This window comes from Mastigoproctus giganteus, chromosome 9, assembly GCF_048544385.1.
Source record: "Mastigoproctus giganteus isolate SK-2022 chromosome 9, ASM4854438v1, whole genome shotgun sequence".
NCBI lineage: Eukaryota > Metazoa > Arthropoda > Arachnida > Uropygi > Thelyphonidae > Mastigoproctus > Mastigoproctus giganteus.
In genome coordinates this window covers 213,524,740-213,549,091 of record NC_143583.1, presented here as the reverse complement: position 1 = coordinate 213,549,091, position 24,352 = coordinate 213,524,740, and the positions used below count along the sequence as shown (strand labels likewise).

The following is a 24,352-nucleotide window of genomic DNA, read 5'->3' as shown; positions in this document are numbered from 1 at the left end:
TCCCCCCAAGAAGGCAAGGATCCAAGCATCAGCAGGAAAGGTCTTGCTGACAGTGTTTTGGGATGAGAAAGGTGTAATAATGACTGATTATCCGTCGAAAGGTAGAACAATTACAGGTGCCTATTATGCCAACTTACTCACAAAATTTCGGGAGAAAATCAAAATATGTAGGCGTGGCATGCTGTCCAAAGGTATGAGTATGCTTCAAGACAATGCCCCGGTTCACACTTCTGACATTGCAACAACACAAGCGGCCACTTGTGGATATGAAATACTGCCCCTTCCAGCCTACTCACCCAATCTTGCACCATCGGACTTCTTGTTTCCTTCACTCAAATCGTTTCTTCTGGGGACCCACTTCCCTGATGACGAGACACTCATTTCTGCAACAGAGTCATGTTTCAAAGACCAACCTCACCACTTCTACAAAAATGGTATACATAGCCTCATCCATCGATGGGAAAAATGTGTAAGTCTGCACGGTGGCTATGTAGAGAAGGACTAAAACCTGTGCCAAGAATCAACAGGCTAGCACCTCTGCAGCCAAGTCAGGGCGATTTTTTATTGAACCACCCTCCTATATATATATTTATATTTTAATATATATATATATATATATATATATATATTAAAATATAAATTTTTTTTTTTGCTTAAAGATTAAAAATGCATTTTTTTAATTAATTTTTTAGCCATATTACATATACAAGAATTATATTTCTCAATTAAAAATTTTGGGCACTAATATTTATTACCTTATCAGTGTGAACCTTGAATTTAAGGTGAACCCAATAAAACTGACCGAAAAACATACTAAAATTCAAAGTCAACAATGAAATTTGCAGATCCATAAACAACACATTGGGATCATGAGAGTTGTGAATATTTTCTCAATCCCTGAGGTCTTTAAAGAAAAGATAGTTGTACTATGCATTTCATCAGGTATTTTTTTAATCACCAATGGTATGCATAACTTTCAGATTATATGAAAACCAGAAATTTGCTATAAAGTGAATGGGTCCATAATGAGGTCTGCAAGCCCTGACAATGCTCTCTTAGTTGGCCTTCACTTATTTTATGACATGTAGCGTACTTCCTTGCATAGCAAGATTATGGACATGCAAGAAATTATAATGTTCTCTCTTTAAAAAGTAATGTCCCAGTGACAATAAGATCTACATCTGCTGATAAAAATTATTCTTATTGACACTATCAGAAAGACTGAAGATTAAATCTTCACTTTCTCTATATGTTACATTGCTTGGGCATTTATCACAAAAATTAGCCTGTTTTGCTGGATCCATAATATTGTGGACATATTGGAACCTAGAATGGGTTGTCCCTAGCATTTCATACTGTGTAAACTGGCAAATTTTGGCAAATTCAGTTTACAGCATGATGAGTCTGAGCAGTTATAAACATAAACTAGTATTGAGGATTTCCATTCCTTTATCACACATACAAGGGGTGATCATTTAATTCATGGACTGGTACAAGATCTTATCTTAATTGATACCATCTGCATCTTCTGTGGATTTTTCCTCCTCAAAATACTCTCCCTTGAACTTTACATGCTTTCGTCACCATTGTACCCATGCATTAAATGCTGCTTGCACGCCATTTTTCAAAAGACTTTGAAGTGCTTTTGTTCTGGCTCTGCAAGCAATTGTGTGTGATGCAAAATGCTTGTCTTTCAGGGCTTTCTTCAATTGTGGAAACAGGAAGAAATCACACAGGGTTAAATCCAGTGAATAAGGAGGATGTGACAAAACCTTGGCACCTATGCCAGTGATCAATACCAGAATATGGCCATCCTACCCAAGACACTCATTACTGCATGCTTTATTCATCTCTTCAACTGTTTCTGATGCATTTAAGCCCCATCTGAAAAATAACAAATCACACATCACTGTTCATTCTGTATGTCTGACATAATACTTGCTTCAAAATGATCATCAGTGACATATGGCTAAAAAAAAAAAACTCTCTTCATGCAACACTAGCTCAACAAGCACTGGCAGGCACACACAGAGTTTGCTCAATAGCAATCAGAGAGAGTGCCTCTAGCAGCAATTATGGAAAGCTTGCACCAGTCTAAAAATTAAATGATCACCCCTCATAAATTGCATCAAACATAATCCATGATGGACTCCATGCAAACAGTAATGTTATTTTTTCTACAAGCATAAGTTTTAAGCTCAGCTTTTTTGCTTGTTTGTTAACTATAACTAACTGCTTCTTGTATGTAGTCAGTCATGTATTATACCCTGCTCAATCCACATGAAACATAGCTATTTGTCAACAGTAGCCCTTAGTGACTAAACTAGAAACTTACACATTCCTGTAATCTATGCATGAAATTTTATAAGCCTGTTTCCAGCCATTGTTGAATTATTTGACGCTGAATTTGCTAGGTTTCTCTATAATGATTCTGTATTATAATAATCCTGTGCAGTTATTACTGAAGGAAATGAAACCATAATCTCAATTGGGCTGTATTTTCAAAAACTTAATTTTATTGTTATAGTAAGCAGAACTTCAGTTGTAAAATATTTATAAATTAGTGTTTTATGTATAATGATAGTGTTAAGTAGTACAAGATTGTAAATGTATCTACTATTTAAAATGTAAGATATTTATTTACTTTTTTTAATCAGTGTGAGAGCAATGAACCAGAAGTCATTTTAAAAGAGATAGAAAAGTGGCAAAACACACTAGAAACTCGCTATCCTCAACGGTCTATAAAAACTGCAGTAATGGATATCACTGGAAAGTGGGTTTTCATCCCACGTTTTCTAAAACCATTGAAACCTCCAGATGAACTTTTAAGTGAAGAAAAGGATTCTTATGCAACCATGGTATATTATTTATATTTTATCTTTTTTTAAATAATTTTCCTTATATCAAAATATTCTAAGTATACAGGTGAATTTTTAGAATGTAGTCGAACTGGTTTAAAACAAGCATTGAGTGACTGACAAAATTTCCTCGTTATAACCATTAGTCACTATATGATGGGGAAACCCCTGGGGCCATTAAACAATGAGCGCTTTATATCAGTGATGAGTTAAATCTACCTCCTATTTTTTTTTAAATTCTCAGTAACTCGATGAAAAGATAGATTCAAAAAACAAAAGAAATATTAGAAAGAAAAAAATAATATGAGTATATACCTACATATTGCTTGTATAATATTTTGAAGTCTAAATGCACATAATATGTTATGGGTTGAGATTAACTATATAATATTAGTGTAAATACACCATAGTTTACCCATAAATTTAACTACATAAGTAGTGTAACAGCATCGTTTGATTATATCTCATATTGTGGCTGCCTTCACAATGAGATACCAGGTATTGCACTACTTCAAATAAGTAATGCTTCTCTAGTAGAGGAGGCTACTGTTATTTATTCTTAGTGGACACCACCACCACCCAGACACGTTTTGGAGCTTGTTGGCTCACTCATCAGTGGACAGGCAGGTACCCTGATAGCAGACATGCCATCACATGGTTGCAAAGTTAATTCCACAATATGAGAGATGCCAAATGGTGAAGATAATGATAATATTTTGAAGACTAAATGCACAAGGCATAATATGTTATGGGTTGAGATTAACTATACACCCACCCACCCACCGATATGTGAGCCAACAAGCTCAGAAATGCATCTGGCTGGTGGTGCCCACTGAGAATAAATAACAGTAGTCTCCTCTACTAGAGAAGTGTTATTTATTCGAAGTAGTGCAATACCTGGTATCTCGTGAAGGTAGCCACAATATGAGATATAATCAAACGATGCCATTACACTACTTATGTAGTAAAATTTATGGGTAAACTATGGTGTATTTACACCAGTATTATATAATATGCTTGTATACAATTACTACTAAACACAATTTCAATTAATTTTTTATTTATGAATCTTAAAATTTATGTTTGTTTTAAAGATTTCACTGTGATATATCTTAAGTTTCCCCTTAAAACACTCAATATGTTAAAAGTCTCATTACTTGCCACAATTCCTTCAAAAAAATGACTGTGTCCATTGCACCTTGAGCTTGTGAGATTGTCTTCATGGATTTTAATTCACTTTCAGTTGTCATCATATCATCATCACAATCACTGTCTTTACCATCGTCTTTATTGTCTTTGTTGAGCACAGCATCTATAATGTCACTCTCTGTAGGAAGACCACTAGTTAATAATTTGTCATTGACTCGTACAAATTTATCGACGTTATCTGTATTAAAACCTACAATGTTGTTACATAGCAACCATTTGCATAATGGTAAATTGTTTTCTTTGTTTCCATCTTCTTCATCTGAATTTAATTTCGATTTCTTGAAGCAATTCGATATGGTTGTCAAAATAACACTGTTCCACGCATCATTCAATAAATTTATAGCATCCAATATCAATATAGACTCTGTAAGTTTCTGTTCTCTTTGACTGATAAGATATAGAACTATAACTCTTTTATAAAATCCTTTCAAACTCTTGATTACACTTATGTCCATTGGTTGTAAAATTGATGGCGTGTTGGGAGGCAGAAACACTAACTTCTTCTTCTTCTTTGTCCTTGCCTTCTTCCCACATTCATATGGGGTCGGCATTCCCTTCCTTAATTCTCTTCCTCCATTCCTTTCTAACCAGGGCTTCCTCTCTCCTCCATCCTCTCTCTTTCAAATCCTCTGCCACCTTGTCCTTCCATCTCAGCTTAGGTCTTCCCCTCTTCCTCTTTCCTATCACCTCCAGCTTTTTACACCTCTTCCCTACATACTCCTCACTTCGTTCCACATGACCAAGCCACCTCAACCTAGATTCCTGTAATCTCAGAGGCCCCACCGTAACCGTACCTCTAATGTAGTAATTTCTTAACCTGTCCTTCCTCGTCACACCACACATCCATCTTAGCATCCTCATCTCCGCCACTTCCATCTTCTCCTGGACCCTTGTAATCGCCCTTGTCTCAGCACCGTACATCAATGCGGGTCTAACCACAGTTTTATACACTCTTCCCTTCATTCTACAATTAACTTTCTTATTACACAGCACCCCACTCATCTTTCTCCAGTTCAGCCATCCACGTTGCACTCTGTGCTGTATTTCTGCACTCAATCCTCCATCCCTCTCAACGTACGATCCCAGATACTTAAATTTCCAAACAGATGGTAGCTTCTCCTCCTGCAGTTTTATAGAACTCTCAACTTCTCCATTCAATACCATATATTCTGTCTTTGTTCTACTTATCCTCATGCCTCTATCTTCCAACGCTTTCCTCCATTCCTCCAATTTCTTCTCTGCCTTTCCTTGGGATGATTCGCACAGTACAATATCATCCACGAAAAGCATACTCCATGGTGCTCTACTCTTCACTTCTCTCACCAACACATCCTTTACCAGATCAAACAGATATGGGCTGAGAGCTGATCCCTGGTGCAGTCCAACTTCTACAGAGAACCCCTCAGTCATACCTACACTGCTCTTAATCTGAGTCACCGCTCCCTCGTACATATCCTTCACAAGCCTTATGTACTTTTCCGATGTACCCTTCTCCCTCATACATCTCCATACCTCTTGTCTGAGCACTCTATCATATGCTTTTTCCAGGTCTATAAACACATGTGCAACTCTACTTGCATCTCCCTGTATCTTTCCATCACCTGCCTTAAAGCAAAGACCGCATCTGTTGCTCCTCTTCCCGGCATGGAACCAAACTGTTCCTCTCCTATTTCCATCTCCTGCCTTAACCTTCCTTCCAGAATTCTTTCCCAGATCTTCATTGAATGAGATATTAACTTTATTCCCCTGTAGTTCCCACATTCCTGCACATCACCCTTTCCTTTAAAGATTGGCACAAGTATACTTTCCCTCCACTCATCGGGTAACCTCTCCTGCTGCCACAGTTTTTCCATCAAGTCCCATAGGATATCGATCTGTTCTTCTTCCAGACTACTCCATACTTCTACTGGTATCTGATCAGCACCTACTGCTTTCCCTCTCTTCATTTTTCTGAGTGCGCTTTCCACTACTCTCACATTCATTTCTCCATCCTCGCCTAGTGCTCTTGGGTTTTCCTCATTTAATAGCTTCTTAAAATAGTCTTTCCACCTTTCCTTAACCTTCTCTGGGTCCTGTATAACCACTCCCCTCTCATCTTTTATCTGTTTTATTGATGAGAAGTCCTTCGATGCCTTATCTCTCGCTTTGGCTATTCTCATCAGTTGCCTATCTCCCTCTTTCCTTTCCAGTTCCCCATAGCCCTCGCCTTTGCTATTGCCACAGCACTTTTTGCCTCCTTATTTGCTATTGTATATGCTTCTTTATCTTCCTGGCTACCTGTTACATCCCATCTTTTCTTCATATCCTTTTGTTTTATCACCGATTGCACTTCCTCATTCCACCACCAAGCCTCCTTTCCCTCCGGCGTCCCCTTTCCTGATGTTTTCCCCAACAACTCTTCACCAACTTTCCTTAAGAAACAACTATTTGTTTTCCACCACTCTTGAACATCTTCCGGTAACTTTATTCCTTTTAGCACCTTTTCCCGAACTCCTTCCTCAAACCCTCCTCTTTCAATCTCCACCACTTTATCCTTTTCTCCCTCTGTCCTGAATATTTCCTACTTTTGTCCACTGCAACCTCCCAATTGGTCACAAGCAATCAGCAATCTATGTTGTGCCGACACACTTTCTCCGTTTATCACCTTGCTGTTCATCATTTCCTTTGGATGCCCCCCTGCGGCACATGATATAGTCTTCATTCTCATCAGTTGCCTATCTCCCTCTTTCCTTTCCAGTTCCCCATAGGCCTCGTCCACTTTGAATCTGGGGATGTGCAGGACAGTTATCAATTAACAATAAAATATTTTTCTTCTTTTTGAATAGCTCCTTATTCCAATCTACCAATATAATATAATATAATTTTTATTCCAATTTACGTATTGCCGAAAAATATCCGAAGTCATCCAAGCTTTCTTGTTTGCAGTGTAATCCACAGGAAGTTTCCTTACATTTTTGAAACACCATGGTTTTAACAATTTTCTGATAACAAAGTTTTTTGTTTTTTTTTTTTATCAGTTCCTGTCGTATTTGCACATATGAGCACCGTAAAGTGAGCCTTTAATTTTTTTCCCCCAACACATTTTTCCCTTTTGAATTTAAATGTATTGTTAGATGTCAAATTATAAATAAAAAAGTCCTGTTTCATCAGTGTTGTAGATGTCTTCATCATTGAAATCTTTCCTGATTTCTGCCCAAACATGGTCAATCCATTCGTTTTCCATTATTGGATCTGCAGATCAAGATTCGCCACAATTTTTTTTATAATGTTATGTCGGTTTTTAATTTGATTCAGCCAACCATTATTACACACAAAATCGTTGCATCCAAATTGTTTAGCAAATTTGTCCACTTGAGCCTTCAAGATTGGACCGTCTATTGAAAATCCAGCACTTCTTTGTGTGGTGAACCGTTGAAGCAATAAACATTTGTAAGATCGCACTTTCTAAATTTTTTTTTTTTTTTTTTCTTCAGTTATGTTCTTTTCCAGTGCCGATATGTAAACATCTTTATTCTTCCATGATGTCCATACACTTGAAGAGGACAAAGAAAACTTTTTGCACCACATTCTAACTCGCAAATCAAGAGATACTTTATTTTGTTAGTAGACATGTTTCCGAAGGATGGATTTGTTTCTAACTGATTTTACTTTAAAATGATATAGTGATCTGCATACAAAGTTCTTAGAAGCCTGAAATGTATTTATGATTCAGTGAATACAAGACAATCTGTAAATAAGGTAATGTGACGTGCGGAATGCCAGTGCACTATTGTATAGCCCCCGTCCCCTTTTCATTTTCATCATTTCCAAGAATTGGGTTTTTTCGACTACCCGAGTAATTAAGAATGTTTGCATAGTTACCAAAATTTGTTTGGTATAACCCATGTAATATGCTCATTATAACAGTGAGCGATTGTATGGGAATGCGCATAAATTAAAATCATTATGGCTTTTTGCTCATTATTTCCCTGCTCGTTATAACCAAGTTCGACTGTACTTTGGACATAAACTTAAATAACCACACATCAGATAGAAGTGTGAATTATTTGTGGAACAAACTTCCATCCGGTGGTGCAGACATGGGTAATGTGAATAAATTCAAGGAAGAACTAAACAATTTATTGGAGGGATGGATAGGTGATGTGGGAAGATTTTTTTTTTGGCTATATAAGCTTGCTTTCTTGCATCATTTGCCACTGCTAATACTAATGTGGTTCATGAACCACATACCAAATATTTCTTTTCAAGAAAATTGTGCAGACTCCAAAAATTTGTAGTACTCATCGCCAGTCAGCCTTTGTTTACAACATGTGCGGGTTACACAGTGCCAAAAGGATTGTCCTGCACCCTTAGGTGATTATTGCGGAAGTTCATAATTTCATCTCTGCTGAAACATGCTTCATCCGTGAATAAAATAATTGCAACAGCCACTGACAACATTGTTCTCATGCAGGATAATCTGCTAGTCAGCTTGAATCCACTGCAAATGGAATAGAATGGCTGCATGTGATACATGTATATCTGCAATGCAGTTCATAATTTTTCTCCTCATTGACCATGCACACATTGACATTTCTCTGATGACCTTTAAAGGGGTTGAAGGGTCATTAGAGAAATGTCAATTCAGAAACTTGTTTTTGGTATGATTGCTTAGCTTCAACATACATCTAATGTTTAGGCATACAAATAATATACATGTCTGCTTATTCTGTTATAATTGCTTCTGACCTGTCATTTCTCTCAAACAAAAGAAAGGCACACTTGTTAGATGTTCATTCACCCCCCCCCCTCAGTTTACAGTTACATGCTGATAGCAGACCTACTTCTATTAAACTGGGGAGGACATGATTTTTAGCTTTGACTTTTTACCAATGACTGCTGATAATGTTTATTTATTTCTATTTCAGAATGGGCAGGGACACTGTGTTCCTTTTGTGCACTGAAAATTCAACCCTTTTAAGCCCTGTGTATTAAACAATAAATAGCAATATGCATTGCTGCACAACTATTGGCTATCATATTTATTTTACAGCAAAATGTGCTTGTAAGACTATGATGGCAGAGCAATAACTCAACCCTCTGTATTCATGAGTCATGAATTTTTGAGAATGGACTCTTCACTACTTCAATTTATCTTCTGTGGAGATGTAAGCTTTCATTATCTTGCATTGCAACATCTGAAAATTAACCATATACAGTGAGAGCTTCAAAATTACCCCTTATGGAAATTATATTTAGTTGAGAAGGCTGTCTTTTCCTTAACCTTGTCGGTACATCCAATTAATGGTTTTATCACAGTAGAAGAAATGGCTAATATTGAATTACTTTCAAACAAACTGCTTTGTCAATTATATAAAGGATGAGACACTGCTACAAAAGCCTGTTTCAAGATTTATTGGTCTCTTTCAAACAAATGGCAATCCTCCATTTATTTCCAAGTCTCGGTGGATGCCAGATTGTTAAACTTGTGTTGTTTTTTTAACAGTTATTCAAAACTTTGGTTTTCATTGTTGTGTAACCCAAAACCAGTGAAATATATACATTAGTATCCCGCATAGCACTGATAATTGGTACCGAAACTATTCCATGTTATGAAACCTTGCTGATTGAGGTATAAGTACATTTGTATAATGGGTTTTAATTGATTGCGTACCAGAGAAACAGTCTACAAACAAATTATAATAAATCTCTAAAAAATTTGCACTTGATAGCCAATTAAAAGAATTTGAAATTTAAAAAATATTGCAAAAATTTTATTAATGAAAAGGTAACATATGAGAGATGAGAAAAAAGCTTTAAAAAAGAAGTTGTTTATTTAGGTATTTCGATAATGAAGTCTGATGAAGCCGTCTCTTCTTTTTCTCGGTGTACACATCTTTGTAGCATCGAATCCCATCTTGTAAAATTTGCCGTATCTCGATGCTGCGTTCAACATTCGGATCTCCATTCTTAATCCTCGCAGGCCATGTCAACCCCCCCCCCCACAAAAAAAAAACTTTCTCCAGTTCTTCTGCTGAAAATTGTTTTGGTAGCACTTCAGTGTTATCCACTTCAGAATTGTTTTCCCTCTTCTGCATATGCAGTTTGCTCGTCAGTTTCAAGGAGAGTTGCACCGTCTGTCATTTGCATTTGAGTCAGTGCAGTCACGTACATTGGCAGTGTCCAAAGTTTCGAATCCCAAGTCTTTTCCGACCTTCACAATGTCTTCGGAAATTATCTGAACTTGCGATTCAAAACAAGTGAAATCATTTACCAAATGGGGCAAAACATGCTGCCAAACAGAACACATGTTGTCAGTGATTTCTAGCCAAGATGCAGATATATTTTCGATCGTATTTAAAGGAGTAAAAAATTAATTTTGAAATGAAAAGTTTGAAAAACTATCATGTCGTCTCATCAGGATGGAATTAAGAATACTGAACACTGTTGCACATTGCAGCTGACTGCCTGAAGGGAGCTAAAGTATCATGTGCATGGTAGACAATAGAGTTGGTACCGCAGCATATATGTATAGTACCTGTCTAGGCTATTGAATGAGTTTTAATATGTACAATAAATTTTTGACTTAATTGAAAACCGTGTTATAGTGAAACCCATGCTGTTTGAAGCCATGCTAAGCAAGGTATATTTTTTAGTGTGGTCCACTCTAAATCTCTGGGATTTTCATTTTAAAGGTAGAGATCGGAAATGAAATTGTACAGCTCATTGTTTACCATTTTAAAAACTCCTCTTGCCTGGTGATTTGTTCCAGGTGTATATAACTTGCATTGAGTACAAATAGGCTCCAGAAACTATAGCCACTTGGGATTCTGACAGTGCTGAGGCAACTAGTTAACTACAGCCTGAAGTGAAAAAAAATGTTTTAGAGAGCTACTCCAGTCTACAATGTAAATTGAATATCTTAACCTTTTGTAATGCTATGACATACCAATATAGTGTTTTGAAAGATATTATTGATGTGAAATATCCTTGGGGGTACTAAAAAAATTTCAGTGGAGTAAATCTGATTGAAAAAGGCATCACAGAAGTGATTGCGGCTTCTGCCAGAGGGGCTTCCCACGCTTCCACCACTAGTCTGTGCTGAGCTCTCACTAGTAGCATGATTAGAGAGTGTGATGCATTTTTCGTGACCAGTATGACATCTCAACTTCTAATGAACTGATTTACAAAATTCAAATGGCATTCATTTGAATTTCATCAAACTGCATTAGAAAAACAAAAAAAAAAAAAAAAACCAACCATGCATGTATCTTGTATGCACAAAGGATATTTTATTTTATGGGAAAACATCCTTGTCTTGGAAGAGGAGCGAAATCCAAGCCAATAGCCTAATTACCTATTTGATTGTAGCCATTTGTTGAATAGTGTGATGTCACAATCCTGCAGTAGTAACTGCAGGAAGTATGATTGCAACAATACAAATGGTATCTATTTCTTTTTTCATCTTGCATTTTCATTACATTCCATTGTTAGATGTTTTCATATCAAAAATTTGAGTGTTCAACGATGCTGAAGTGCAGAGTGTTCTTGATCAACACTGTTTTCAAAAGACATTTAGAAACATTTTGCAATTGCAAATATACATCTCTTACTTTAGTTTTCATAAAACCATCTACTACGTGCTCAGCACAGGCGAAATTTTTACGTATGCAGAGTTCAACAATTTTGGATTATCATAATTTAGCACAAAATACATTAGACTTCCTTATGTTAGAAAGCTCTGTGACTCCAGAAGTGAACACTGCATTTTGGAAACCAGTCAGGAACATAACAAATTTTTGCACGATGATGATGCAGTGTTATTTCCAAAAAAAACAGCACAGTGGAAAGATATGCAGTTATTAATTGTAAAAGCTTAAATTAAAATAAATTACAACAGTGTGTGTGTGGGGGGGTGGGGGGCAAACTGCTTTTTGAATTTAATTATTTGATTTATTAATTAGTAACTCAATCTTTAAATTTACCCCCACCTCTCCGAGAAACCTGATTATCATGTTATTAAAAATATGTTTAAATGTTCCTTGGTTTTTCAGATGCAGGTCCTATATCATTTAACCATCCAACTGTTATTTTCAAGAGGAACTTGTGTGAACTTCCTCTCAGAAATAATGAGCCTCATTAATTTTGTTGATAAAAGTACCTTCCTAAATATAAACAATTTTTTTAATTGTTTTCCCAGAATTATTGCTTGAAAAAACTTATTCATTTTTACTTTCAAAACACGGTAATGCCAGCATGGGAACATGATGGATAATGATACTGCAGAGCTTGAAATTGTGTTCACTTGTTCAAGTTATTTATAGAACTCCCCCATAAAGTATTTATAAAAGGAATCCAATGTGATATTTGGATTCCTTTTGCTTCACAGTGCACATTTGAAATTTTACACATTTTATTAAAAACTAAAAAAAAATACATACAATAAGTATTGTGAAACATTGGGATGTATTCCTAACAGAATTTAAAAAACTCAAAAAAAAGTTTTTCTAGAAATCAGAAACAAAGTTTGTAACCTGCCAGGTTCTTGCCATTGGCTTTGCTACTTCAGGGTTAACCGTGATTAATCTGTAATATGCAGTGGTGTTCTGATCATTAGTGTGTATTGCATATTGTTACTACTATGCTTTTAGTAGATAATTCGTTTGAGGAATATTTAGAGTTATTTTGCTGCAATACTCAATATTCAATTAGGTATGGATCATGGCTGACTTTTAGCACTCTTAGTCAGATATACTCTAAAAAGCCTTTCTGATAGCTTATTAAATAATTTAAAATTACTTTGAACGACTTGAATATTTATTTATGGTCAGTGTAATTTTGATTCATGTATGTATACTTCATTGTGAAATTCCTAATTAGCTTCATATATCTGCTTTATCATTTGCTGCAGAATTTTATGTGTGTTTTGTTTGTTTTCAAGGAAGTATTAGCCAGATATGTTTCTCTAATTCCAACAGTCACCGATGGTGTTATGTGCCCTAGAGTCTGTGACATATGGAGTACTTGTGATGTAAGTAGATATGTTAAACTATTTTATTCCATGTGCACCATACACAGTATGGGAAAAAAATAGAAGCAATTTTTTTTTTTTTTTAATGTGTGACTGTTAAATAACAAGACTGTAGCAATAAATAAAATATAACGAAATACTTGTATTTTGTACCTTCAAGTTATCTCTCCAAAATTGTCTTGGGCTTCCACACACTGCTCCATATATTTCTTCCCAGCTCATTTCTGGAAATCATCTTCTGGGTTTCCTTAAGTACGCTTTTCGATTTAGGGACGAGTAAAGGGCTAGGTCTAGTAAGTAGGTGCATGTTCACGAGCAGGGATTTGGTTTCTAGCCAGAAAGTGGCTAAGTGAAGTGTGCAGCCATTCTTTCACAATTCACGTCTTTTCCTTTGAATTTTTTTTTACATAGCCCTTATCAGAACCTCAGTGTAGTATGTGTGATCAGTAGTCTGATGTGGTGAGACGTATTCAGCCATAATAATTCCTTTAATATCAAAGAAAACAAGAAGCACGGTTTTCATTTTTTATTTTGACATTGCTTTACGATACTTTGAAAATCAGGATTTTTCTTATTCCTAAATTTTTAGATAATTTGTTTCTTTGTCCATATTAAGTTCTAATGCTTAAACAAAAATCACTTCTAACCAGTGTCCTTACCCAGTCTACATTTTCATCATCTTCCACATTCTCTCTTCCTTCTAAACATCTTTTATTCTAACATGCAAGCTCTTCACATAGTATCTTCCCCATAAACTTAACATAAAAACTCTTAACTTTCAGTTGGTATTTGTTAAAAATTTGAGATTAATTCGTTGTTCAATTCTTTTGTCTGTTGTTTTTCCGACAAACTGCAAAAACACAAGATAATGGAAATCTGTCTCACTGGAAATGAATGAATATGTTGGCACATGACCTGGCAGACAACTAGGGAAAGGTTCATGGTCAACTGTTGCACCTTTGATTCACAGGTGGCACTTAGTTACAACTGCCCTAGGCGCCTCCGTAGCCGGGTGGGAAGGAGCAACAGTGCGTAGCACACACTTCTTGATTAGACCGGGGTTCGAGCCCGTCACCACCAAATATGGAGGATGCAGAAAGGTCAGGGAATGACCACCTCATATTCCTGGAGCAATATGGCCTTAGTTGCTAGTGCTCCTAAAAACCAAAAAAAAAACAAACAACTGCCCTGGCTATTAAATAACAAGATTTTGTGCACACAGTCTTGTTAATTTAATAGCAAGAGCAGTTGGAACTTTTCAGAACCAATGAAACACATACTGTATATAATTCTGTATCTGCATACTGACCAACAAATAACTTTAGATAATCCAATAGACAACCAGATGAAGCACTATTTCTGCCATTCTTTGGATAAAATTCTCACCAACAAGGGTAATTCATTTTTATAGACTGTGTCAATCACAGTGACATTGTAATTAACCATTTTTGAGAAAATGAAGTAAAGTAAGATTTCTCAACCCATGTACAGATAAATTATGTGAATTGTTGCCCTTTGAAAAAAGTAGACAATACTCTTAGCATTTGAAACATGACTCAGAAATAAACTGTCAATATTTTATAATGTCAAATATTGACAGTGTACTTCAGGAAAGAAGAAATCTGAGAGCGATTAATTCACAGTCACATTTTTGCCACACAAGGAAAATAACATTAATAACATTGCTCACCCATTTCTGCTTGACAGCTGTATACCAACAGATTGTTGGAGTAATGTATCAAGAATGTAGTACTCTTGAAGGTCATACCATGCTATTACTGAAAACATCCCTTACTCGCCATCATCAATAAAAGTTTTACATCCACAGTGGAATTTCTTGCAAAAAGATCCATTCAAATACAAGGGTTCCGAAAAGTAAGGTAATACATTTTTTTTTTTTTTTTTTTTTCTTAATAATGGTGAAAGGGAATGATATGAAATGCAGTGGACAGATAGACCTGTTAATAACATTCAAAAAGAACACCAGTGCAGTGTTGCAGTATTGTCGCCTCACAGCAGATTCCAGTTGCAAAATGGCAGCTACCGTGTGAGTTTGGTCCAAAATAGGTGTTCGTGAACTGGTTGCTGTGTATGGCAAAAAAGTGATGACAAAGAAGCAGGTGTGTTTTTGGTGCAATAAATTTAAAGCGGGCTGTGTTGGCATTGAAGATCGACATCAGGAGGGAAGGACTGATGTCATAGCCACAATGTTCTGTGATCACTAAGGCGTTCTGTTGGCGGATTTCTTGCCAAAGAGAAGAACAATCGATGTACAGCTTTACTGTGCAATGTTGGAAAAACTGAAAGCCAACGTTCAATGCAAACGACCAGGATTCCTGACAGGCAGCGTGATTTTGTTGTACAACAACGCAACTCCACACACTACCCACATCACTCGTGAGTGATTGCACCATAATCGTTGGGAAACTGTCACAGCCCTGACTTAGTGCCTTCAGACTTCCATTTGTTCAGTCCTCCGAAAAAAACACCTTTCAGGAAAGCATTTCACCGCGGTGCAATGTTGGTTACTGCTTGTGGGCACGGACTTCTTCAGTACTGATATTGATAAACTGATCTATCATTGGGACAAGTGCATAAATAAAACTGGAGACTTAGTGGAGAAGTAGTGCATTATTTCTTGGTGTGTAATTTAAACTTCCTATTATTAAACATTATCGAGAGAAAAATGTGTTACCTTACTTTTCAGAAACCCCTCGTACTTCCATTTCTAGGAAAGTGCTGGCCCATTGATTCAAATAGTTAATGCAGGTTTGGTAAAATGATCCGTTAAATAATTTTACATCAACGGTGTTTTGTTTTTCTTCTAATTCTGAAATGATTTTCTTAATAATATTCATTGGTAAACATTCTTGATGTTTTTGTTCACTCAACTTTTAGTTTGTTTAAATTGGCAAAAGCTTCACACATAGAAATAAATATCTTGAGATTCAATTTTTAGAATATGTTTATGAAAAGTTGAAGCTTGACTGTAAACGAAAAATAACCATGATTCAGCTAACAGATCATTGAACAAGTTTTTGAGAACTGTGGGACATCTTTCTTGTTCCAAAAAATCCAATTTTAGCAGCTTAAAAATCCTTTCTAAAGCTGGTAGAAGAGTCAGCCATCTAATTTTGCTGTAACCTAGTTGTTTTTTATACTGAACGTGTATATCATCACATTTTTCAATTCTAATTGTGTAGATGTAAAAGTATGAATAAATAACTTCAATATCAACTGGGAGGCATTCTACACCAATACTAATGCAATTGTTGCATATGTGGCAGGCATAAGTGACACAATCAACTTATTGCCAAAGTTTTTTTGAATTTAATGGAAAACGTTTTCGCCTTTTCTTTGGGCACCTCCAAAATTACAATTGGTATTGTCTGCACATAAAGCAATTAATTTTTCAGTAGTTTCATATCTGTCCAGCGATTTGATGATGCAAGCTGTTATTATGTCAGAATTTTCATCTCGTAGTTACTTTACACATAAATCCTCAAGTTGAACACCTTGGTTTGGTAAAAAATTCCTTACAAGAATCGAGTATAACTTTATATTACCATGATTAGAACAGTCTGAATAAATGGTAACGTAATTTACTTTAGTTTAATCAGCTTTGACTAAAGTAACAGAGTATAGATCGGAAACATTTCGAACAATACTTCCATCCATTTTTGTCCTACCACAAGAACACTTTTCAAAACACTTTTTGATTAATTTTGAAGTGCAGTCATTTGGACAAAATGAATGGTTATGTTGCACTGAGTGATAACATCAAGTTGCTTCTTTAAGGGCCAAGTGTTTCATTTTGTCATCAAAAGTTTCGTTTCTGAAAAATGAGGTTATCAGTTTAATTGATGAAGCCATAATATCAGCTTCTTTCTGTTTTGTTGTCTGTAAATACTGTGTAATTGCTGCTTTGCCACTATTTCCGATACTAAAATTAGCTGAACATTTCTCACACCTGACGTCACTTTCCATACTAGCTTTTTTAAAATGAAAGGAAACTCTTCCTGAAACTTTTCGGTGAAAACACATTTTCTTTTAGGTGCAATGGGGCTAAAAAATAAAAATTAATTTAATCAAATCTTGTGATAAGAGTATCACATTCCAAAAGAACCTAATTATACATTAGCAGCACTATTACCCCAAATCATAATTGTTTAAGCTGTGTATGTACTTTTTACAATAGCAATCAGATTGTGTAATTAGTGGTTCCATTCCTACAATAAAAGTTAAATGACTAAACAAAAAAGGACAAATGTAGGTTTTTGAAAAATAAATAAATCTAAAGGATAGCTTCCTGAAATAAAGGACCGTCCTTTATAATAAAGGATGTATGGTCACCGTAATTATAAGGTGCACCATTTTAAAACTGTTTCTTGCCTCTTTCTAACCCCATCCCTCAAATTTTGAGTATTATACGTCTTTTTAAAGTATGGAAGTTAAAACATCTGAACTTTCTTATCAATATGTTTTTGTGGCCAACAGAATTTTAAACACTCCAAGTTAATGCATCATTGCTCACAGAAAAACAAATTGGTACTAAAAAACTATTGGTACTACTATTTTCAAACAACCAAAAGTGGCTGATCTGTCATTAATTTAAAAAAATGGGACTTTGTGGTTTCTAGTTATAATTCCCAGGCAGTAGTTAAAGAAGTCTTTTAATGTTTCTAATAGCCACTCCCTGACAAAGCAGTTTTACACTGTCTGTCAGGGAGTTGCTACTAGAATACACCTGCTATCTGATAAAAAAGCAAGTTGTCACAGTAATGTTGTTTGTTTTGCTATTTTACAATTATTATATTAACTAAGTAATCTGCTGGCCAAAGAAATTCCCCTAGTTTTCATAATTTTGAAAAGATTGAAATAACTTAAGCTGTTTTATAATTACAAAATTCAATTTTGATGAATTTTACACAGAAGTCAGTATTGTTTTCTGAAATTGTGAAACGGCCTTATTCTTAAATCATAAATACAACAAAGATTATTTTTAAAGGAGATTCTGTATTTGTATATTTCATTCAATGTATAAAATCCTTTCAAAAACAAGACTTAAAATTTGAAATGCCTGATTTTTACTATAATGGATCAAATAACATTTTCATTAATAAAGAGAACACATCGTGTGAACAAATAGGTTTGTATATTCTATTAGTATTCTGCAATAAACTGTACAGTTCAATTACTGAAATACAGATTTTATTTTGGAATCCTGTCATCAAGGCACATTTACAGATATCTTTTTGTTCATATTGATCTGTGCATTAACAGAAATTTTAGTTATTAATTTTTTTTACACTAATATTATGTAAATAATAATTTCTATATATCAAAATTTAAGTTTGTCATTACAGTTCCTCCCCTCTTTTTCTCTGAAACCATTAGCAATTTCTACAAATGTTGGCAGGAAATGAGGAAGAGCATGCTATTCTTTTGTGCAATTTTTTTATATATCTTGGCAAAAATGCAATGCTCTTACTTGGGGCAGGTATCCCTGAAGGTCCAACTGCTTATGTGTTGACTCAAGAAAGTGATGGCCAAATGTATCTATGGAATGCCGCAACAGGAAGTCATTTTGATGTTAAAGATAGTTACAGCCCACTGCAGAGGGTTGGATGCCTAGTCAGCCCAGATAATGTAAGTAATTTTGAAGAACATACATGTCTGGCTAGCACTGATTGAATTAAACTATATAGTTTGCATGATTTTAATATTTATTCATTTGACAAATATAAGGTGATCAGAAAGATCACTGACAGTTAAAAAAAAGCTTTTTGTACTTCTAGTAATTTTCCTTCAGATCTGAGACCAAAATAATCTCCAAGACTTAATTGGATATCTTAATTAATTTGTTCCACTGCTTCAGTAACCAATTTATACAATTGCTAAGGTCCAGACATGGACAGGTCTGATTTCTATCCATCTCTGGGATTATATAATAATTTAAGATTATATAATAATGGATCGAACCTGCCAACTTTTATGGTAATTGTTTGGATTACAGTAAAATCTAAAAGGGTGTAGGGAAAATGTACCATATTCTAGCAGTTACAAGGTACATATAACAACAGTTATGCTTATAAAATGGAAGTTCGTTTAGACAAAATTTTATTCACAGTTCAGCACACATTCTTTAGGAGAGGCTGCATTGACGAGAAGCTCAGACTGCACGCTGATTGACTGTGCAGAGAGAGAGAGAGAGAGAGACAGAACATACATTACATTGTCTTTCATGTTGTTCAGTATCATTGTTGATGTTGAGTCGGACGGATGTTATTGCTTATACAGTATATAATAACATATTTTATATAACTAATTTATTTATCATAACATATTTATATAATTATGGGTTCTAAAGAATTAAAAATTGAAATAAAAAGAAAACACTTTTAACTATCATTAACAAACTGAAAATGGTGTTCCTGGGAAAAAAAATTGCCAAAGAATTTAATATTGGCCAACAGGCCAATACCAAATTCTTTGGAAATTTTTTGGTATTTTTTTTTTTGTCAGATATTAAAAAACAAAAAGCATCTCTAAAGACATTTCCTTTAAAATTTGATGTGAGGAGTAATAAAATCAGTGTATCAAATAGACTGACATTAAAAAAAAATCCAAAAGAAGTGTTGCTGGAAGAAGCTGTATTTAAGTGGTATACACAGCAATGATCAAGTGGCATTGGTGTGTGACACCAGTACCACCTGATAAATTTATTTATTTTCATCAGCACTACCTATATCATTAATTTTCCATTTATTTTTTTTTTCTAAGTTTTTTTGTCTTTTAGGGCTATCTTTTGCTTCACTTAATCCAGATGACTCCCCCCCCCAATTACTCCGGATTAGCAAGGGTTTACTGTATTCAGTTCAGAGCTCTTATTCCCTCAACAAGTATGCAAATATTTAGAAAATGTATGACTTCAGAGATTTGGCCACAGCATTTAATATTAGAAGTAGCCCACAGTTCATATTCTTTTTACTTGGATTAAAAAACTACACAGGTTTTTCCAACAATGCGATAATGATCCTGAATAACTTGTTGGGGGGAAGAGACACAATTCACTCAGAAACATGCAACTTTCCAAACATTCTGGACATTGCCATTCACAGAAAAAAAATGTTAACACAACACCATACATCAGGTACATAATATCTGCCAAACTTAAATCTTGCTAAACCACTGTCTGTTATACAGACATCAGTGCAAGAGTATTTACATCTCTGAGGACACTGATTCCTTCAGTCATATCTGCCATCAAGACTTGGTGTTGACATTAGATAGAACTCATTACGTAGTTATGAATTTGATATTCAAATATTAAGTTCTTCCCCAGTAGTCCACATTGTGGCGAACATGAAGATGCTTCAGACCAACTGTAATGTTGGCTGTTGTTTAGCCACAGAGATGGAGTAAAGTATTGCTGCTTAATCTTTTACTCAGAGGTAGGTCGAAGCCTTTAAGTGATAGGCTGCAATTGGACCACAGTGTCATTATTATCCAAAGAAACAGTCCAGTCTCTTTGGATACTGAAACTGGGCTAGTTTTCAACTACAGATTGGAACTAAAATATTAGAGGAATTAACCACCAGTCTGAAGATTTGCAAACCGGGCAAGAAATTCCATAATTTCAGAAATTGAGCAGGTTACCAGATTCGAGGAGACAGGACATTTTCTACTCTAGTGGAGTTGACAAAAGCAAGCAGCAGCTGGTGTTATATTCTGAAAGAATAATTATAGCAAACCCAAGGAAAATTGAAGTTTATACACCATAATTCTAATCTCAACAATGTCCATTTCCACTTGCAGTCTGCCAAACCCCATGTACTTTTTCTGACAGAATCTCAGTTATCGGTCAATTCCACTACTGATCATCTCACTTGCCCAAATTATTCACTTTATGATTCCTTTCGCCTCAAAGGTGGTACTTGATCACATGTCCGTTCCGATATTCCGTGTCAGAGACGTAGTAATTTGAAATCTCCACTTTTCAATCTTCTCTAGCTTAAAATCCCTCTACCTCATTCTATCAAATTCATCTGTTGTCTCTACCGTTCTCATAACTCCACTAATCACTTGGAGCTCTTTGATTTCCTCTCTTTGCAACTTGACTTTCTCCAGTCCAACTTTTCTAACAGTGAGGTAATGTTCTTTGGTGATTTTAATGTTCACAACTCCAGCTGGCTTCCATTTTTCTAGTCATACCAATCCAGATGGTTGAGATGCTGAGACTTTTGCAATTACTAATGACCTTGCACAGATTGTTCATTTATCTACAAGAATACTGGACAATTCTAACCATACAGCCAACACACTTGATCTTTTTCTCACAAACAACCCTTCTAAGTGAGTGGTCCTCTAGGCACCTCAGATCACAACTTGGTGATTGTCTCTTCTCCAATGCAGCCTTTATCATATGGCTATTCCCAACTTTGTGTTGTTTGGTATTACAAGAATGTAAAATGGGATGACCTGCGAGACTTCTTTTCTTCTTTTCCTTGGTCTGATTACTGTTTCAAAACTTCTGATGTCAACGTTTGCTCAGATCGTGTCAGTGAAATTATTCTTGCAGGAATGGAATCCTTTATCCCACACTCCACTTTAAAATCTCGTCCTTTATCTAAACCTTAGTTTTTCAATAAATGTGCTAAGGCTGTTCAAAAGAAGAATGTTGCATATCGTAATTGGCTTGTTTCCAATTCCTCAGTTTCATTTTCTGCCTACACCAAATCTCGCAACAATTGTAAAGCAGTTATTAATCCATCCAAACTAGATTTCAAACAGGCTAAGAGTAGAAAACTTGCCCTAATGGTAGCCGAGCATTCTGGTCTCTTGCGAAAGCTATTGGCCGCAACTTTTGCCCATCTCTGCTCCCACCTCTCTCAAAACCAGATGGTTCTATTGTCACTTCAGCCAAGGATAAAGCTGACCTGCTAGCATCCCATTTTTCTTCCAACTCATGTATTACTGATCTTGGTAAAATACCTCCCACCATTTCCAACACTCTCCATTCAATGCCTCCTGTGGTCTTCTGTCAAAAGGATGTCAGGATTTTGATGAATCTTGATGCTAAGAAAGCTCCAGGTCCTGATGGTATTTCTCCACTTGTGCTCAAAACCTGTGCTCCTGAACTTACTCCTGTTCTTTGCTGCTTTTTTTCACTTTATTATTCCAAAGGTGTTTTTCCTTCTGCATGGAAATTTTCTTATATCCAGGCAGTTCCTAAAAAGAGTGACAAATCCCTCTCATCCAATTATCGTCCCATTGCAGTTACTTCTACTCTTTCTAATGGAGAAATCAATTAACTAGAAACCTTCTCTCTGATCAACAATCACCAGTATGGATTCTGTCTGTGTCGATCCACTGGTGATATTCTGGCTTATGTTACCCATTTATGGATAAATTCAATGGAAAAGTTTAGTGAAAGACAAGCAGTTGACCTTGACATCTCAAAGGCTTTCGATCGTGTTTGCCATAAAGGTTTTCTGAACAAGCTTCCATCTTATGGTTTTCCAACTGTTTTTTGTAATTGGTTATCCAGTTTTCTCTCTGATCACTCACTGAGAGGTGATGGTAGATGGCTCTCTGTCTTCTAACTTCTCTACTAATGCTGGTGTTCCCCAAGGCTCAGTTCTTTCCCTCACTCTTTTCCTCTTGTATATTAATGACCTTCTTCCATTGACTGGAAATCCTATTCATAGTTTTGCCGACGATAGCACATTACTTTCCATTTTGAGAAACCTTGTCCTGCTCAATCAGCTTCAACTTCTTGAATATTCGCTATCAATTCCTTAAATGCCGATCTCCAGGTAATTCTCCAGTGGGACAAAGACAACTTAGTTGATTTCAATCCTTCTAAAACTCAGTCTTGTCTTATGTCTCGCAAATAGGATTCTTCTGCTCCTATGCTTATCTTTGGTGAAACTCTGATTTCTAGGCAAGTTAATATACAGTCAGTCCTCGTATAACACGTGTTTACACTACTCGAATTCGATCATACACGATTTATAAATAGGGGAACGATATCGTATATAACACGAACCAAATTCGCTTATGCACGAATCGCCTTTGTGTTTACTAGAAATGGCAGTCGGACACGGAATAACCCCAACTGAACACAACATGATAGGAATGAAGAGAAGATTCTGAAAATGTACTTATGTTTTTTATATCAGTGAAGGGGAAACACATTTCACCACAGTAACATAAAATTCCAACTATTGATATTATCGCAAATGCAATTAGATAGAGTTTACTACCAGTTTATAACAGATTCCACTAGCAGGAACGCAACTGGAAATTGTTTTTATTGTTTTATGGTAGTAACCCCCTAGAAATGTGCTTTAGTAAAATGTGAGCTAGTGAGGTGTTAATAGAGTTGTCTCTGCCTTTACGGTGTTGTTTATTCAGTTGCTGTACACACACAGAGCTTTGTTTATGTGTATGAAGCGTGCCTCCTCATTTTGTAATTGTGCTTTATTTCCTAAAAATGAGTAAAATACTTAAAAGGTGTGAAAACAGAGGCGGGCTGGGTCAAAATTTCTTACCCAGGAAAATTTGTAGTGGCCTCATACTAGCGTTTATGGCCAAAATCACACCGGCCTCAGACCCACCGTGGTTTCCCTGGTAAGGCTTATGGCCAGTCCACCTCTGTCGATAGGGAAGAAAATATGAAATTGTGAAACACTTAGAGCGAAATGAAAGACCATGTGATATTGCACGTGCTACAGGCCTAAATGAGGTAACGCCGAGAATTACAAAGAATGCAGAGAAAATAAAAACTTTCATAGGAGGAACAACTCAAAGTGTAATTAAAATCCATTAGATTAAGACACAAAGAATTGGAAGAGATGGAATGTCTGTCATCTGTTTGGATAGAAAATCAAACAAAAAACAAGTTTGCTTACGATAGAAGCAAAAGCATTAGTAATATTTTATTACATAATAGTTGGAATAAAATACTTACGTATTTTATTACGATTATTTATTGTGCTTGGTAATGTTTTGGTTACAAATGTGTGTTCAATCTTGGTTGTCGGCACCTAACCCTATTTTTCCCATAGGGCCTGTTGCTTATATTGCACGATTTTGCATTGCATGAGGGTTTCTAGGAACACAACTATCATGCTATACAAGGACTGACTGTATCTCCAACTTCAACCTGGGGATTACCCTGACTTCTAATCTCTCTTGGCACAAGCACAATACAAATATTGCTTCCTCTGCATCTAAAAAACTTGATTTTCTCTTTTGCTCTCGGCGTTAT

The 24,352-nt window shown here is 35.7% G+C and overlaps 1 protein-coding gene across 1 annotated transcript in view; it reads left to right on the top strand.

Annotated features, from left to right (window-relative positions):
- Positions 1-24,352, top strand: part of Cc2d2a (Coiled-coil and C2 domain containing 2A) — a 422,612-nt gene that overhangs the window by 359,418 nt on the left and 38,842 nt on the right. Inside the window, exons 30-32 of the mRNA XM_090380928.1 lie at positions 2,658-2,858; positions 12,988-13,077; positions 18,475-18,726. Of these exons, the coding sequence (XP_090237054.1) occupies positions 2,658-2,858; positions 12,988-13,077; positions 18,475-18,726 (543 nt within the window). The remainder of the gene's footprint in view (positions 1-2,657; positions 2,859-12,987; positions 13,078-18,474; positions 18,727-24,352) is intronic.